The sequence below is a fragment of the Neocloeon triangulifer genome, unplaced genomic scaffold, assembly GCF_031216515.1.
Source record: "Neocloeon triangulifer isolate White Clay Creek 2 clone unplaced genomic scaffold, ASM3121651v1 ptg000014l, whole genome shotgun sequence".
In the NCBI taxonomy this organism is placed as follows: Eukaryota; Metazoa; Arthropoda; class Insecta; order Ephemeroptera; family Baetidae; genus Neocloeon; species Neocloeon triangulifer.
The window spans coordinates 17,275,030-17,292,560 of NW_026775556.1; the positions used below are offsets into that span (position 1 = coordinate 17,275,030).

The 17,531-nt window shown below is 34.2% G+C and overlaps 2 protein-coding genes across 3 annotated transcripts in view; both read left to right on the forward strand.

The window, feature by feature from the left end:
- Positions 1 to 6,433, forward strand: part of LOC132201858 (scavenger receptor class B member 1) — a 30,931-nt gene extending 24,498 nt beyond the window's left edge. For both annotated transcript variants that reach the window (XM_059628383.1, XM_059628382.1), the window contains exons 4-9: positions 2,047 to 2,188; positions 2,369 to 2,575; positions 3,172 to 3,565; positions 3,822 to 3,943; positions 4,339 to 4,464; positions 4,859 to 6,433. In XM_059628383.1, coding sequence (XP_059484366.1) covers positions 2,047 to 2,188; positions 2,369 to 2,575; positions 3,172 to 3,565; positions 3,822 to 3,943; positions 4,339 to 4,464; positions 4,859 to 5,179 — 1,312 coding nt within the window. In that variant the 3' untranslated portion in view covers positions 5,180 to 6,433. The remainder of the gene's footprint in view (positions 1 to 2,046; positions 2,189 to 2,368; positions 2,576 to 3,171; positions 3,566 to 3,821; positions 3,944 to 4,338; positions 4,465 to 4,858) is intronic.
- A 386-nt stretch (positions 6,434 to 6,819) lies between these two features.
- Positions 6,820 to 17,483, forward strand: LOC132201859 (fasciculation and elongation protein zeta-2). Its single transcript, XM_059628384.1, has 8 exons — positions 6,820 to 7,426; positions 13,202 to 13,310; positions 13,527 to 13,700; positions 15,081 to 15,165; positions 15,279 to 15,550; positions 15,621 to 15,696; positions 15,756 to 15,821; positions 16,461 to 17,483. The coding sequence occupies exons 1-8, from the start codon at positions 6,903 to 6,905 to the stop codon at positions 16,475 to 16,477; spliced, it is 1,323 nt and encodes a 440-aa protein (XP_059484367.1). The 5' UTR covers positions 6,820 to 6,902; the 3' UTR covers positions 16,478 to 17,483.
- Positions 17,484 to 17,531: the final 48 nt, after the last annotated feature.

Genomic DNA, 17,531 nt, shown 5'->3' on the forward strand with positions numbered 1-17,531 from the left:
TAAAATAGATAGAATAACCCGTTTCAGCTATTTACTATTTTACGATCTATTATTATTTATTATTGATGAAAAGTTAAATTTTATTTCAAATCACATAGATTTTTTTTTAAATTGGAGAGGAATTAAGAGAGACATTAAAAAGATTATTAATCCAGCTGTCTGAGTTAAAAATTTAAATTGCTTTTGGCACTTGCTCAGCGAGTATATTATTGAATTTGGAAACACTTTAGCTTTTTGGTCTAGTGTGTTTAAGTAAACTGTTGGCCCGATACCTCACATCTTTTTTACTCACAACATTATTTTGAATTATTAAATAACCCAAATTACCTTTGAAGTTTGGAATTCGCAAATTTTACAGCTCAAAAATGTTATTTAATTCAGTGAAAAATTTTCAATTCTTGACTCGTAATCACTCCCGATAAAATTAAATTTCTTTGCATACCTCCTTAATAAATGTGGATTGTGGAAAATTACTATAATGAGCCAATTAATTTTCAAACAATTAATGAACTAAAGATTCAATATTCCATTTTCATAAAAAAAATCTTAAATTTTGCCAATTCTTTTTAAATTTTGATAGGAATTTCATTTTTTAATGCAATAAATTATGAGATATTGAGCATTGCAGTGTACAAAAAATTTACTAAAAAGAAAGACGTACATTAACAATTAACAAGTGATTAACTTAATTATATATAGTATTTACTTAGAAAAAAAAATTGAAGAAAATTGCTTCCGACTTCCCAGAGTCGTTAGTTTTAATTTGTGAGATATGAATGTACGGACATTTCAAACATATATATCTAAAACTCTTAACCCAAGGGTCGGTTTTGCTGAAAAATATATATTTAGATAGAAAAAAATTGGATATTTTATAAATTTTGAAATAATTTTTAAAATTACTCTACAGTGATTGAGCTTTTCCTGTATGGATGATTTTCCAATTTTAAATTAATAATCATATTTGCTTTTAATTTTATACAAATAATATGGCGGCTTCAGGTAGACACCGCGAGTTGATGAAATCTGGGCCAGTGGCACACATCGTAGGCACCGGAGGCGCGGATTTGCGTAGACATAACGCCCGGCGAGAGCATTTCATAACGAAAGAGAGACGTAAATTTCTTTTCGCGTGCTTTTTTAGTCACTAGACCTTTTCGCGATCACCTAGAAAGTCGTTCTGCTAGCTGAAGTAATTGATTCGGCCTTGAAAACAGTTAGTCGGAATACTCGTTTTAATTATTTTTCGCACCGAAATGATTATTTTTGCATGCGTGCCTGGTCGTCCGCACGTGCTGATATCACCGAGAGAGGAATCTTTGCGCTTGCACCGTTTAGTTCCGCTAGAATTGCTCTCGTTAGTGAAAGTTGGGAAAGTCACACATGCACGTCGAAATGTGCTCTCCGTACTGTATGCACATTCACGTACGCTTAATTATTCAACAGTCTGTGTGTTATTACACAGTGCGAGAGAGTATTATGTTCCTATTCAGAATTATTTAGGTGTCACTTTGGTGTCACTGTTTGAAGAGAGATTTGACAAAATTAATTGCGCAATGTTTTAAATTAATAGCAAAGTTAATAATAAATTAAACTTTAATATATAAATTTTTAATTTCAATTTTTAATGTTTATTTGCAATATTTAATTAAATGATATTATTTTTTTATTTATTATTATAAAACTGGCCTTTATAGATTTAAATTTTTTAATACTTGAACGATGGATGAGAGTGATAATTAGTAAATTCAATATTTGCCAAAATATGAATATGAATGAAACAATTTCAGTATTATTAATTTGAAATGATAAATTAAATCTTTTTAAAGAGAGTGCTTTTCAGTGTCCAATTTAATCTACAAATATTAATAGGATCATAGGATGTCAGTAATAAATAAGTAGTGTAAACATAACAAACTGATGAGATTTTTTCTTTTTCAAAATATTCTAGGGGTGTTTTATTTTAGAATTGAATTTGTGCTTATTGCAAACCTGAAAACCAGTTTTTTTCTTCTAATTCTAACGAGCCTTGCGTGTTTGTTTCAGACAAGAATGGGAAAGGGTGAACGTCGAGTTCCACGACAACGCCACCGTAACCTTCCAGCAGCGCAAGGTGTTCTACTTTGACGCCGAAGCATCCGCTGGAGATGAGGAGGACATGGTCGTTGTCCCCAACATTCCCATGCTGGTAAGACGCTCGCCTCCAACTCCTTTACTAGAAATAATGTCGCACAAACTCATTAGTGTGTGCAACAACTGCAATCTCAGACGCAACACACGTGTCCCTTAACCCTTTTAAACCGATCCATAATATGTAATTTGAGTGAAAAACAACAACTCAGAAGATGATGTAATTGTTTCTTTGTAGAGCGCCACCTCGCAAAGCAAGCACGCAGCTCGCTTCCTGCGACTCGCGATGGCCTCAATCATGGACATCCTCAAAATCAAACCCTTCGTCGAAGTCAGCGTGTCTCAATTGCTGTGGGGCTACGAAGACCCTCTTCTGAAACTGGCCAAGGACGTCGTCTCCAAGGACCAGAAACTGCCTTACGAGGAGTTTGGTCTATTCTATGGCGTAAGTTTTACCTTTAATTAATTCCATAAAATTCAGGGTCAAATGAATTTCAAACTTAGTTGGTTTTGCCAGGTTAATTTTAATTTTTCTACGAGATTTGTTTTTTAAATGGAAAAATATTTTGAATATTTTGTCAATGTTGTTGTTTTTGGTTAAAAAACAACAGCGTTTTTGCTGATTAGCCGGAATCAAATTGAAATATTAAATACTTTGCTGCCAAAAATTTGCAAATTTCTTCTGAAATAAAAAAAGTTAATTTGATTAATTTAGCCATCTTTCTGTGCATATGATCGGCAAAAATTTGAAAAAAAAAATCCAGATCTCATTTTAAAGATTTTTAAAAATAAAAATTAATCTAAGTTGCACTCTTTAATGTTATTCAAGATTAATTAAATTTTTAAATACAAAATTTAACATTGCAAGCATATGTTAGCTAAATTGTGTACCTGTTAAAATTATGTTTATATATTGAAAATTATCATTAAGATTTTGCTGCATTTTAATTAAAAAAATTTGTTGATTATTTTAATCTATTAAATTTTAATAATAGACAAGAAAGTCAAATACATTTAATTAACTCTTTCCTTTTTCTACAGAAAAACGGCACCTCAAATGACATCTTGACCGTCTTCACTGGCAAGGGCGACATCACCAGGTACGGTCTGATTGACCGCTTCAACGGCAAGACCCACCTTCCCCACTACAAGACGGAGAGCTGCAACCGGCTGAACGGCAGCGACGGCTCCCTCTTCCCGCCCAACATCACCCCGAACACGACCCTGTACGTCTGGGACAAGGACATGTGCCGTCTGCTGCCCCTGCACTTCCAAAAGGAGGTGGTCACCAACGGCGACGTCCTCGGCTACAGATTCTCCCCGCCCGAAAACGTTTTCTACGACCCTGAACACAACCCCGAAAATGATTGCTTCTGCCCTCAGGGACCACCCTGCGCACCCAACGGCCTCTTCAACGTCAGCGCCTGCCAATACGGTTTGTTCAGCTTATCAAATTTCTCCCTAAATTCTCAACTATAAATATTTGTTTTTCAATTAAAATTCTCTGAAATTTACGTAACTTTTTTCAACAAGTTAGAAAAAGTCGATTCTAGATTTTCAAAAATAATTTTTTTTTTAATTAAATTAAATTAAAACGATTTGATAAATTTTGCCTGAGTGATTTTAATTCAGTTTCAAATTTATTTTAAAATTTTGTAGCTAACAATTTTCTTTCAATTTTTTCCTTCCAGATTCTCCCATCATGCTGTCCTTCCCTCACTTCTACCAAGCCGACCCTGAGCTGCTCAAGATGGTCGATGGTATCAGCCCCCCTGAAAAGGAAAAGCATCAACTTTTCATCGACGTTCAACCTGTAAGTTCCCACGATAATTACTTGCTAAAGCCTTGAAATCCAAGTGAACTGCAACCGGCTTGACTCCACAGATGAGCCGGTTGCCTACCTTCAACTAGAGTGTTTTGTATTTAATTTTCATTCGCGTTCACAACTTCTGACTTAATTCCATCCAAATGTTCTTGATTAAACTGATTTTTAAAAAATTGCACTGTCTTTGGGATGCCTTCAGGACAAGGTGTCTAGCAATTAATGGTTCATACACACTTTTAAATAAAAATTTCAGGGGTTAAAAAAAAATCATTTTTGGTTCTCTCGGGAAATTTTGTAGTACTGTGGAGCATTCTTTTAACTATAATGTTTAAATTTGCTATTTTTATAAACAATGAAAATAATATTAAATTTATATTTTCTAGCAAATGGGCACTACCCTGAGAGCAACCGCCCGTGTCCAGATCAACCTTGCCGTGAGCCAGGTTGTGGACATCAAGCAAGTTGCCACTTTCCCTGACATCATCTTCCCTATCTTGTGGTTTGAAGATGTAAGTATAAACTTGTAAAAAATATTAATAAATATTAAAAAGATATAGAAAATTATTTAATTTTTTGTATTTTTTGTAAATTTTAAAGATATTTTAATTTTATCTATTTAGTAAAATATTTATATTTATTAAAAAAAATTAGTTTAAAATCTTTCTTATTAATAAATGAAAATATTCATTACTTTCTATTAAAATCAGTTACTTAAAAAATATTATAAAAGCACTGGAGGCTTAAAAGAAAGTTAGGGTAATATATAAAATAAAATCTAAGTTGACAGATAATCTGTCACAGATTTCTTCGTACAATTAATGATTATCCACTACAATTATCATGAATGTGATTAATATTTCTTTGTATATTAAAAATTAATTATTACATTCTTTATAACTTCAGGTGATCTCTGGTCTGCCTGGCGAGGTGACGGACCTTCTGCACCTGGCGACAAACGCGCCGGCCGTGGCCAAGTCAGCGTTGTCGTTTGGTCTGTTCGTGATCGGCGGCGTCCTTCTGGTGATCTCTGTGTTCTGCCTCATCCGCAACAGCAACCGGCAGGAGACGCTGACCCTCGAGTCGAGCACCCACTACGTCAACAAGCCGCCCAACCCCCGACCACCCCGCAACCTGATCCCGCCCTTCCCCAACGGCACCCCCAAGAAGGAGCCCGTCGACGTCCTTAACCCCGGTTTTGTCGCCGACAGCAACGAAATGTCGTAAAAAGACTTTGAAAAAGATATTGGATCATATTGGACCATTTTCCGCAAGAGTGTTGTGTAATTTTTTTTTATTGAATACCAAGAAGTGCCACGAAAGAAGTTAAGGACCTTAATATTTTATTTTTCGTCTCCGCTGTACCCCCGTTTAACCCTCCGTAATTAAAGGGTTTGGAAACTTTCAATAATTTTATTTATAATAAAGATTCTGAAAGAACTTTGCAAAGTGATCTGAATTTTTTTATAAAATATTTTTGAAGAAAAATTGAAAAAGTTAAAAGTTCATTGTTTGGACACCATTTTGCATTAATTTTGGGATTTTTTAATTTAACAAATAGGCAATTTTGTGCGAAACTTTTGAATATTTGCGGAAATAATGATCTAAGAGTATTTTAAAAAAAAATTTAACTTGCTCTGAAAGTTTCCATAACCTTTAAGATCAATGAAAATTGTTGAGTGACAAGACGGGCCATTTCTCTCAGCTTGTTCTAGCTGGTGATATTATATTTGACAGGGAGCACAAGTGCTGATTGGGAAACGAGTGCTTTTGCAATTTTATGAAATTTATTTTTGACATTAAATTTTATATTTGAAAATTTTGACAAAATTGTGATATAAATCTATTCCACTTTTAGGCGCGGAGTGCAATTGTTGCAAAAAATTCATACAAAATGTAAATTGAACCAACTGGAATTGGTAAAAAAAAATGTGTGACACTAAATTGCTTGGAATAATTTTGTATAACTTGCAGTTAACGTGTATTTAATTAGGGACAGGAAGGACTAACTTTATAAACAAAGTTTTATATAAATATTTATAATGCAAAAAACTTATATCTCTACGACCACCTGAAAAAGATTTGACTCCTTTTAGTTAAGATAATTAATACGTCGTGAAAGTGCCTTATTATTTAAATAATGATTTTTTTTCCTTTTTAAATAATAGTTTTTAGAATTTTCTATGCTGCTACGAAAAGCTCAAATAAATGTTAAGAGTGCACGACCTATTGTAAAATTCCGTCAATACGCACTTAAAACAAGAACAGGCCTATAATTATTTTGTAAAATATTTTAGTTTGACGAAAATTAAAAAAGAAAGTTGCAGAAACGTTCAAAAATGTATCATACAAAATATATGAAAAAAGTTATATTTTTAAACTACAGAGTGGAAGTGAAAGACAAAATAAGTGAACTGTGCTGATTTTTTTCCCAATAAACTTAAAAAACTGTACAGAATTTGCCAATAAAAACCTCTTTCATTAAAACTTTTTCTTGATTTAAATTAGTTTTTAAAAGACGTGCTTCGAGTAGGAAAAAAACGGCACGCGCGGATTTCATTGATTCGAATGCACAAGCAGTGTAAGCTGGGTTTGCGGATCTCTCTCTGCTCTAGTGACGTCACAATACATATCGTCCTAGTGCGCAAGTGACGCTTCTATAGAACGGTTAAAAAATTAACCGGTTAAAAAATTTACCGGTATTGTTTAAATAACCTATTAATCGTTCCATTTTTCAAAAAAACCTGATAAAATCCGGTATTCACTGGCGATTATTGCTGAAAAACCGGTTACCGGTTTTTTATTTTTCCGGTTTTTCCAAAAACCGTTTCGAGAGCTGGCCGAAGCAGCAGCAGCAGCGACGGCGCCTTTGAGTTGAGTAGTGAGCAAGTTAAGGAGGAGTGGACTGTTTTGGGGAGTCTGTGCTCTCTCGTCCGAGTGCAGAAGAAAGATGAGGGAAATGAGCAAGATGGCAGAGCTCAAGTTTGAAGCTCCCCTTGCCCAGTTCGAGAGCGAAGACCTGGAGGCCGACTTCGGCGAGTTCTCGTCCAACACGGCCATGAGCATCTCGGACATTTCGTGCAAGGACATGACCAGCTCGGTGTCCAGCGAGGACTCGCGCAACTCGAACCACCAGGTGAGCGGCCACTCGTTCTGCAGCTCGGCCAGCAACTCGCCCGTCCACCAGCTGTCCGAGCTGGACAACACGGACGCCATTCGCCAGCAGCAGCAGCAGCAGTTGTTGTCCGACGACGACCTGGGCGCCGACGCCACCAACTCGAACACCGCGGGCGCCGCCGTCGCCGCCTCCACGTCCGACGACCTGCTCAACGAGACCTTCTCAGGGTCGCTCGAGGACTTGGTCAACACCTTCGACGACAAGATCACCAAATGCTTCGGCAACTTCGACGAGAGCGTCGAGAAACTGGCCCCTGTGCAGGTCAGGTCGCAGGAGGAGATCATGAACGAGTGCCAGTGAGTCCCATTCATTTATTCCTCTTTTTGTATTTTTGCGGGCGTTTTTTGTTTTTAATTAGGAATTGGAGTAATTATTAATATTTCAATCAGTCTTAAGAAATGGAATGATTTGAGGTGCGCAATTATACTTTGTACAAAATATCATAAATTTAGTAAAAGGGTAAACATATATATTTCTAAATATATAGAAATTTTTTATTATTATTTAATTATGACAACAAATTTTAATTCATTCAAAAGATTTAAATGTAAATAAGTAATTAGGAAAAATATTTATTGAAAGTAAAAAATGTATAAATATAAAAAAAAAATTGAGAAATAAAAGGAATAAAAAAACAAAAAATTTATTTCTAATAAATAGGTTTTTAATGTATTTTACTGTGCTGATCATTTAAATCTAATTGTTACATAGTTTGCATTATTTTCTAATCACCATAATATAATATTTCTTAAATTTCTTTGGTTTTTATGTTGGGTTTTTTACATTTTGAAAAATTTCAGAGTGCTCAAAATTTCCTTTTTTTCTCGTATTTTATAACAATTAACAACCAAACTTATTTCCTCAAAGCGTTAAACTTCTTGCTGAAAAGAGCTCTTACTCTGGTCAATATTTAAGCAAATTTACGATAAAAAAAAAACGTAATTGGAAGATTTTTTTACATTTGAATTACAATTGAAACACAAAACAATTAAATTGATTTATTTATATCATTTTTTATGAATATTAAATTTGACGTTACGTCAAAATAGTTATTATATTTTTTTTCTCAGTTTCTGGATGAAATTTTACTTTCAGTTTGTCTCGTTAATTCTGATCAGTTCTGGCTGCGAATTTATCATTATAGAATTAGAGATGAACTGGTTTTCTGAGAACGTTTTGATTTGATGATGTGAATCTACAAGCAGCTGGGAAAAGTCAATGGCCGCCCTCGACTGCACTGTTTCTCTTCTCTAGAGATTATATTAATCGGAGACGCAAATTGGCCACATCCTCATTAAAAACCGTGACTATGGGAGCTCCTTTAATTTCTCTTCAGAGATTCCACGGGCGCATTGTTTGAGAATTTCCACATTATTGTTTTTTAATGATTTGGTTATTTAACTGCACGCGATATGATTTGATCGGAGGCGGCAAATAGTCGCTTCCGGTTTCGCACTTCCTTTGATTTTTCCATGTCAAATTTGTCCAAGCGAGCAATAAAAGGCGGCGATTTTCGCGTTCGGTGGGCGTTTAACTAATTTAAAATTCCGCAGACACGCTCCTCTCCATGCATTATTCGCGTCACACTCAATTAATTTGCAATAAATTTAGGCTCGTTGCGCAGCTCGGAACAAAACAAAACAACGCCGCCGTGTTTGGTGCGGATCGATTTTCGAGCCGCCGCACGAAAAGTGAAACATGACTTCGGACGGCTGGGAAAACCATTAAGCTCCCGCCTCGTTAAAATAGTGGATAATTTCACGTGGCCTCACCTACCTTTTCCAAGGCAGTTCGTCGAACCTAAAACCGCCCTCGGCATCTGGCAGAATCGATCCGCGAGATGCTGCTGCTCGCGGGAGTAGCGAGAGCCGGTCGGGAAATTTTATGAACCCTGTTTTGATTATTTATTTAGTGCGCCGTGTCTGCAGAAACTGGAAAAAACGTGCTCTAGTCTGATTCAAGAGTGGAATCGTTGAAAGAGTGAAGGATTAATGCCAGATTCACTAAATGCAAAAAGTTTTTCCTTTTTTTTAAAATTATATAACAGTTCAATTTTTAATTCTTTTTTCCCATTCATTGATTAATGGATTTCTAGATGAATAAAGTGGAATCGTGTGTTTATTACTTCGTCATGGCTAAACAAAATTTATTTTGCTCTAAATTCATTTTTTTATATCAAATTAGATTGATTCTATCCTTTCATATCATTAACTGCACCTCTGTTTGAACCTGATTTTTCCTTCCAAAGTTGGATTATTGCAGACATGCAGAATACAAATTTAATATAGCTTTTAATTTAAAATGTAACAATGAGAGATATATTTTTATTTTCTTTTTAATTAAATGAATTCTTTTTAACTATATATATATAAATTTTTTATTTTTATTATTAATTTCCTTTGATTAAAAATATAATAATATTCTTAAAATTGCTACAAAACTTTATATTACCAAATAATTTTAATTGTTTTTATGAATAGCTAAATTTTATTTTAAATATAATATATCCATGGTTTCAATAAACTTTATGATCAGCTGAGCAAGGTTAATGTGAACTTCTTTAATGCCATTTATGTGTTCTAAATAATAATTCATAATTTGAAAATATATTGAAAATAATAATTGCAGTTCTGGAAAAAAAATACTATTTCTACAATGAAACTTATCTCAATCAAATTTCTTCGTTTCTTTTGTGCGTGTCATGTGAAGATTATTGAAAAGGGAAACCGTGCAAGTAAAAAACTTGCACAATTTCATTTGGCCAAGATGTTTTATTTTGATCCTTCTTCTCCTAACTCACTTGAGTGACTCTCTAGGGGTGGTCGTTTTGCAAAATAAAAAATAACGCACGCGTATATTACTGAGTCGTGGCCTTCTGCCCACCGGCCACATAATTGCACGTCCATATAGATACAGAGCGGCTTTTCATCCTCCGAGAGCGCAGACAGCCTCCTCAAGGACAAATTTTGCAGCCGCTGAGCAGAGCAAAAAAAAAGCACTGGCCGCAGTCGCTGATGGCCATAACAAGTTTCGCTGCTCGCCCTTTTTTCTCCATCACATTACGCTCAAATGCTCTTTTATCCGCGCGATGCGAATTCCATGTATTGTGTCATCGCAAAGTGCTTAATGCTGTCTTTTGAGCAAGCTTGTCAAAATGAGACATACTAAAAAATCACAATAATGAGTTTACCGCAGTCCATGGTTGAAGCGATGAAAATAAGGAAAATACGGTTTAAAATTTAAAATTGTTCATGAAATTTTTTATATTTTCCTGAGATTTAAGTTTTTTTTTAACCATCAATAGTAGCAATAAATAAATATTTTAAAATAATTATTATTTTTCTAACATTTTATTTATATTGTTATTTCAAATATTTTACCTTTATTTTAAACTGCTTGAAATAATGAAAGATGAATTTATGTCGCAAAATAATGGTGTTTGAATGTGTCTATAGAACCAAAGACTGCCAAATCTAGCTTTTATAATTTCTTTTTCTTTCTAGAAAATTAAATTTTAATTTTTCTAACATTTTTGAAGCAAAAAAACTTATATTTCAACGCATTTTATCACTCTGCAAAAGCTTATTTTGATCCTGTATTAAAGCGTTACGGTCAGTTTTTTAAACAAAATATAAAAAGATTTCATTTACGCAGATCTGAATAGCATTCCGAACGCTTCCATTTTTATAAACAGAATCCAAACTCGGTGATTCCAGAGGCGTTGATCCCTGTTACGTGTCGACCACGTATTATCGATTTGCAATAGCGTTGCATAAAATGCACGCGAGTCGTTTTTGGCACCGACTTTGTGAGAAGGACGATCTCGGTTTTGCATTCGGCGGTGCGACGGCGGCGCGTGCCCCTTTTATTGATTCGCTCCAGCGGCCTTTTGCGTCTTAACTCGACGACCTTTCGGAACAAATTCGGACGGAAAAAAATCCACATATAAATCACGAGCGGACGAAAGGTTCCTGGAATATAATTAGCAGAGGAAAAAGGAAGAAGTTTGGCGGTGCCATTTATAGTGTGTATGCAACCGGCAGAGCATAGGGCGCCGCATTTGCGCACCGCCGGCACCGTCAAGGGCGTGGTTAATCGATCGGCCAGAAAGAACCTCGCGCGCCCCAATCGATTCCAATTTGTATGTGTTCGTCCATTACGAAAACAAACCGACGTAACACACCTGACAAAGTTTATTTCACTTATTTATTTATTTTCGAAAGAAAGAGAAATTCGCTGCTGCTGATGACGAAATTGGCGTCCTTGTTTGATCTTTGTTTTTTCCTACGGCAGCAGCCGGTCGTCTCTCTTTCTCTCTCTCACTCGCCGCATAGAGAGTCGCAGTGAGAGAGCAGGCTTTTGAGCTTTCAAGTGCCATATGGTGCCGCACCATATAGCGAATTTTCTCAACTGGCCTATCGCCGTCATAACGCATTCATGAATCTTGTCGCGCGCGCTTGCAGGGCACCCTTCTGCGACGTAGCTGTACTTCGAGTATTATTTGGGCTAATTTGCGGCAAGAAATTATCAAGACGGTCGCAGGAGACAAGTGAAAAAACGGGTCTATGACCCGAATGCAAACTTATTTTCTGTTAAATAGTTATTAAAGTCGTCAAATTAACAGTTATTATGTTTATATTATATAAAAAATAATTTGTATTTTTAATTAATAAACATCATTTTTTAAATTTATTAAAACTATTAGGAATTTAAATCTGTATTTAAATCTTTTTTAAATTTATTTACTAAGCAATATATTTTATATTCACCTCTTCTGTTTTGCTTTTTAGGAGATTAATTTTTTTTATTTTAAATATCCGAATGTGGGATCTAAATCTAGTTAAAATTATTATGTTGCAAAATTATTGTTTTCTCGAGTAAAGCACTGGTGTCTCTTCCATTTTGACACATGACATTTAATTAACATTTATTCAAAATAGGGGCCCTTATTATGATGTAATAATTAATCATTAATCAAATAAGATATCACTGCAAAATGTGTTATTTTGTTTAAAAAAAAAAAAAAAAAAAAAAAAAAAAATAGGTTTTCAATTGAGAGAGAGAGCTGAATTTATAGTTCAGCATTAATTGAAAAAAAAAATTAAATATAAAATAAACATTTTTATGAATTTCTTGCATGTCCAGTTAGGAGAATTTCAAAAAAATTCATCCCTTTTTATTAGTTCTTTGCAGGGTGGGGCACAAAATATTCAGTAAAAATGTATTTGAATCTTCATTTTGACCTTTTCTGGGATAATCCTGAGGGTAACAAGGTTTAAATAATTATTAAATGCTTCATTAATTAATACTCATATAAAAATTAAATGTGTGCCAATAATGATAGTGAAAAGTTCTTCTTCGAAATTAATACGAAAATGTTAAATGCTCTAAATTTGAAGTAATTTGTTGTCAGCAGACTTTTTTTCAATGTTGTTAAAATAATCTTATTTAGTCTAGTTCACATATTTGCAATCTTATCAAATAATCCTCTTTGATATTTTTTAGCCTTAATTTGCTGTCCTTAATTAACTCAGCAATCTTTTCAACGTCAAATTTAACTAGAATTTGAGTCCAAATTCCTTCAATCAATCTTAAATTGGCCACTTTTTTAAACTGTAATATTTCTGGGTTGACAGCATAATTCGCTCCAGTTGCACAGTTAATTTGCTGACTGAATAAATCCTGCTCGTTGCTCAGACAGCAGAAATGCATTTATTTCACACCAAACAAGCCTCTTCACTTGATCAATACGTGACGCCGCCATTGTTATCGCAACGTTCTGCGATACATTGAAAGAGCATCTCTCGATGTACGACGTTCTCGAGTTTCATGACGTAAATCAAATCAAATTATTTCTGAACCAAGCCCGACGCGAGCTCGCCCACTCACGTCTTTTGTTATCAAATAATCCTTCTTTTATATACCTGTCAGGTCTTATAAAAAGCAGACAAATAATTAGTATTATATTAAAATTTGTTTATAAAACACGCCCTTTTAATCCTCTTTACAAGAAAATTTATCAGGATTTTTAAAAATTTTGTCTAATTTTGGTATTTAATCTTTTGTTCAAGGATGTGGTGGACGATCACAGGCAACTTTGGCAACATTCTGCCCATCGACTGGTCCAAAACGTACGCGTGCAAAATGCACATCCCTGCGCTGCACCTCGACGAACACAAGGTGAGGGTCTTTCGTTTTTGTACTCGTTTTTCGTCTTCTCCCTTTCACAAATTTATCTAGGACAAACAATCTTATCGCGTTTTCCTCAAGGCAAATTAAGTTTGAGAATCCATTTATGGCTTCCTTTCAGAAAGGAAGTTTGCTTTTCTCAACGGTGCGCTGTCCAAAAAATAAAAAATGTATGTATAAAAATGTTTGATGTTTTTTGCTTTGCAGCAGGACAAGTCGTCGCCGGAGGACGAAATCCTGACCGACGAGGAGGACGCGGTGGCCAGCGACCTTGACATGCACAAGCTCATCCTAAACGGTCTGCAGGGTGGCGGCTGCGACGACGCAGAACCAGTCAAAACAGCTGAAGAAGTACTCCAGGAAATCGACGATATTATTCAGGTTAGTTTTGAGACTTCAAAATTAAATCAATTTTAAATTGTTTTAAAATTAAAATTTTGTATGCAAAAGAATTAATAATTATTTTTATTTCCTTTTTTAAGTATTATGTCATTTTTTTATTAAAAAAAATATACATATTATGACAAAATAATTGATTATGTTATTGTTTTCTTAATTTATTTATAATATAGAATATAAAACTGACATCTTATATTTCTTATTTTTCTTTATATTACATTGGAAGCGCATTAAAAAATTTAAATAAAAATTTATTAACATTGAATCGTTTTTGATGCCCTCAATTACTCAATTTTAGAGTTTTAATTTTCTTATATCAGTTTCATTTAATTAATGCAATAATAATAAGTTTATATTTAATTGATTTCTAACTTGGCTCAATTAACAAAAGTAAATGCTCTGATTGTTTCCAATTTGTTCTTCAGTTTCTATTCCATTAATTTTGTAGACCCAGACTTCCTCTCAATTCACCAGTCTGTCTGTTTTCATTTTTTGCACGCGTGAGGTCACAAAACTCAACTTCCTCTCTTGCTCTGAACATGAAAGACTAAACGCATCTCTCACTTCTATTTTTATGCATCTGATGATGCTTTTTCGCACATGTTGTGGCACATGCACGGGAACATCGCGTTTTTCCTCTTGAGCATGACTGACAGATGTTTTTTTTTTACAAGCAGGAACGTAACTCTCGATTACTCTCATGCTTTTTTATTATTTATTCCACGCAAATTGTATATTTACAGGGCTGCGCTTATCTGGCTTGAAAAGGCTGGTTATTTATTAAAAGGAAAGGTCATGTGTCAAGTGCCGTAAAAAAAATCAATTCAGGGGCGCTTCGCTTATTTAATATATGAACTCGACCAAACAGTTCTTGCGTCACTTCTTACATCTTCAAATTTTATATCTAGTTAAACATTAATTTAGTTTTTATTTTCAATATAATTAATAATAAAATTACCACTATAGAGTTAAAATAAATATACTAATTTTCATGACTTTTATCATTATTGATGGATATTAAAATTTATTTAATATTTAATAATAATTTTTTTTTTACAACATTTCTTGAAAATTTGTAATTTTAAAATAAAAATTATTTTGGCAAAAAAATACAAAATGTATATATTGTTCTTCAGGCAATTATTTTTAAATGTTTTAATTTTTAGAAAAAATTTGTTCCGACTAGTTGCTGATGATTATTCAGTTTTATAATTCTCTTGTAAAAAATATATCTATTTTTTTTTAGAAATTATTTCATTCAATGGGAAGACAGCTATTTAAATTTTATTAATCTTTGAAAATTGTATTGATTCTAATTAAAACCCCTTTCATTGATTGAGTTTCTCTCTCTTTTAATTCCAGGAGACAAATGGCCCGGACGAGTACACAGAAGAGGAGGTGCGAAACAAAAGAAGAGAAGTCCTTCACACACCCCTTTACGAAGAGAGTGAGTCTCATTTTTTTCCTTTCACTCCAATTTCCACCCCTCTTCAAAGATGACCTAAATCTTTCCATGTATTGTGGTTGCTCATTTTTTTCTCTCTTTTCGTTTCGCCGCAGAGCTGAAGGCGCTGAACCTAACCCAGCTGAACGAGCTGTACATGGAGATGGAGGAGCTGATTCGCGACTACTCGGAGACGCTGATCGCCGAACTGGCCCTGCGGGACGAACTGGAATACGAGAAGGAGCTGAAAAACACATTCATCTCGCTGCTGCTGGCCGTGCAGAACAGGAGGCGACAGCACAACGTCGAAAAGAAGCGCAACACCCGAAACAATTCCGCCGCCACCTCGTCTGCCTCGTCAAAGAACAATAACGGAATCGAGTCGAAGGTGCTTATTGATCAATTCCGACACAATGAAATTTATTGATTGACGTGTTTGTTTGGTTGCTGTTTTCCAGTATTTGACCACTGTCATCCCCTACCACCTCAGCAACGGACCACCAAACAACCAAGCACTCCAGGTGCTTATAAAAAGTGAGTCTATATATAATTTAAAATTTATTTTAAATTATTTGTATCATTTAATTTTTCAGTCCTGAAAGCCATAAACGAGGACAGCCCTGCAGTACCAGCTTTGTTGACAGACTATATCCTCAAAGGTATTTTTATTTTCCTTACAGTTTGAAAATTATTGAAATAAACAGATTCAACATTCATTACATAGCAAAATTAGGGCTGTGAGCATATTATTTAAAAATTTATTTTAGAAAAATGATTATTCTCATCAAATAGTAACTTAATCTACGGACAATCATTTCATACTAAATTAAAATTTCTTGAAAAATTGAAAAAAAAAAAATTATAACTTCTCCTTCGCTTTTTTTCTACAATTCATATATATTAAAAAATATTTTTTATTTTTTTAACTATGGATGTTTGTGAATGTTTTGAGCAAGTAAAAAAAATAATTTAAAGTAAATTGAAAATTATCTGAAAATTATTAACAAATATACCATTCAATCAAAGCAGCTTTTTTATTTTAGAAACAAAAACATACATATTTAATTTAAAACTTCAAATAGCAAATATTTGTTGAATTTGTCCAACAATCAAATTTCTTCACAGTCCTAAACAAATTTTGCATGATTGTAATTAAATTTACTTAGAAAAAGTTTTAATTGTGGGCAAAATTTTGCTTCTTGTCAGTTACGTCTTGAATTTTCACATCTTTTTAAATGATAATTTTTTTAGATCAATAAATTTTGCAACGATTTTAATCACTTTCTATCCACTTTCAGTGTTGTGTCCCACGTAAGGTGCGTGTGTCTGAGCTTCGCCCACGTCTATAGTTGTTGATCTTGTGACGACGCAGAGCAGTTTGCCTCTCTCTATCTTCGAATCTCCTACTCCCCGAACGCTTCTCGCACGTTTCACAATTTTTATCAAGAATGTCGCCATGTATTCTTACCAGCTGGTCAGCGAAATGTGCACTCTCACCTATATACCTACCTAAAGTCTACCTAAAATTACGTAGGTGTTGTCGTTTGAACAAAAAATACAAGCTGCTTGCTAAATATAAGAATTCTGAAGGGATAATCGAGGTAGCTTTAAATGCAAACAGATTTTTGATGATCGCATGAGCAAGGAGGACTAACGATTATCATACTTCTAGAGTGCTTTTAGCCTTAAGATAATTAAAACCGAGAAAAACGTAATGTGAGGTTAATTGGCCTGAAGCGATTTGTGCTGAAAAATTCTTAAGCTTCGATGCAAAAGTAATAAGTGGCTAACATACGACGAGCATTTCATTCCTCGATTCCAGTTTTGTGTCCAGCAGGTCGCAAAATATAAATATTGCATTTAAAAATATTTTTGAAGTATTTGCCTCTTTTGTTGATTCGAGACAAAGAAGAAGAAGAAGAAGAAAAATCTGACTGACTGACGTTTTTTAAAGAAATAATTTTTTTGTTAGTCAAAATTTTGAGACCTCTTAGATATGAGATTCAGGACCAAGAAATGGAAATGCTCAACAATTATAATCCTCAACTAGGTGTTACCAGCAACTCGCACTTTGGAACAAATGGATAAAAAAAAATCAATACTCCTTTCTAAACACACACACACACAAGTAATACCAAAACGATTGATTTAATTGAATTGTACATAATGCAAGCCGAGGGCAGATTAATTTTGATATTATTGTATGTGTACGAGAACGATCTCAACAAGTGAACTGTTTTTTGTGGCAAGAGAACAAAAATGTGTCCTACTATCAGTGTAATACTACTCGCTAGGATTAATATAATTATTATTTGACTGGAGTTGATTTGATCGATTAATTCAAGCACTCGTGCTGCCTGACTAATTTC

Coding starts and splice junctions, on each gene's coding strand:
- LOC132201859 (XM_059628384.1), top strand. CDS start 6,903: ATGAGGGAAATGAGCAAGATGGCAGAGCTCAAGTTTGAAGCTCCCCTT. Junction 13,701..15,080: donor AAATCGACGATATTATTCAG/GTTAGTTTTGAG, acceptor TTTTAATTCCAG/GAGACAAATGGCCCGGACGA. Junction 15,697..15,755: donor ACTCCAGGTGCTTATAAAAA/GTGAGTCTATAT, acceptor TTAATTTTTCAG/TCCTGAAAGCCATAAACGAG.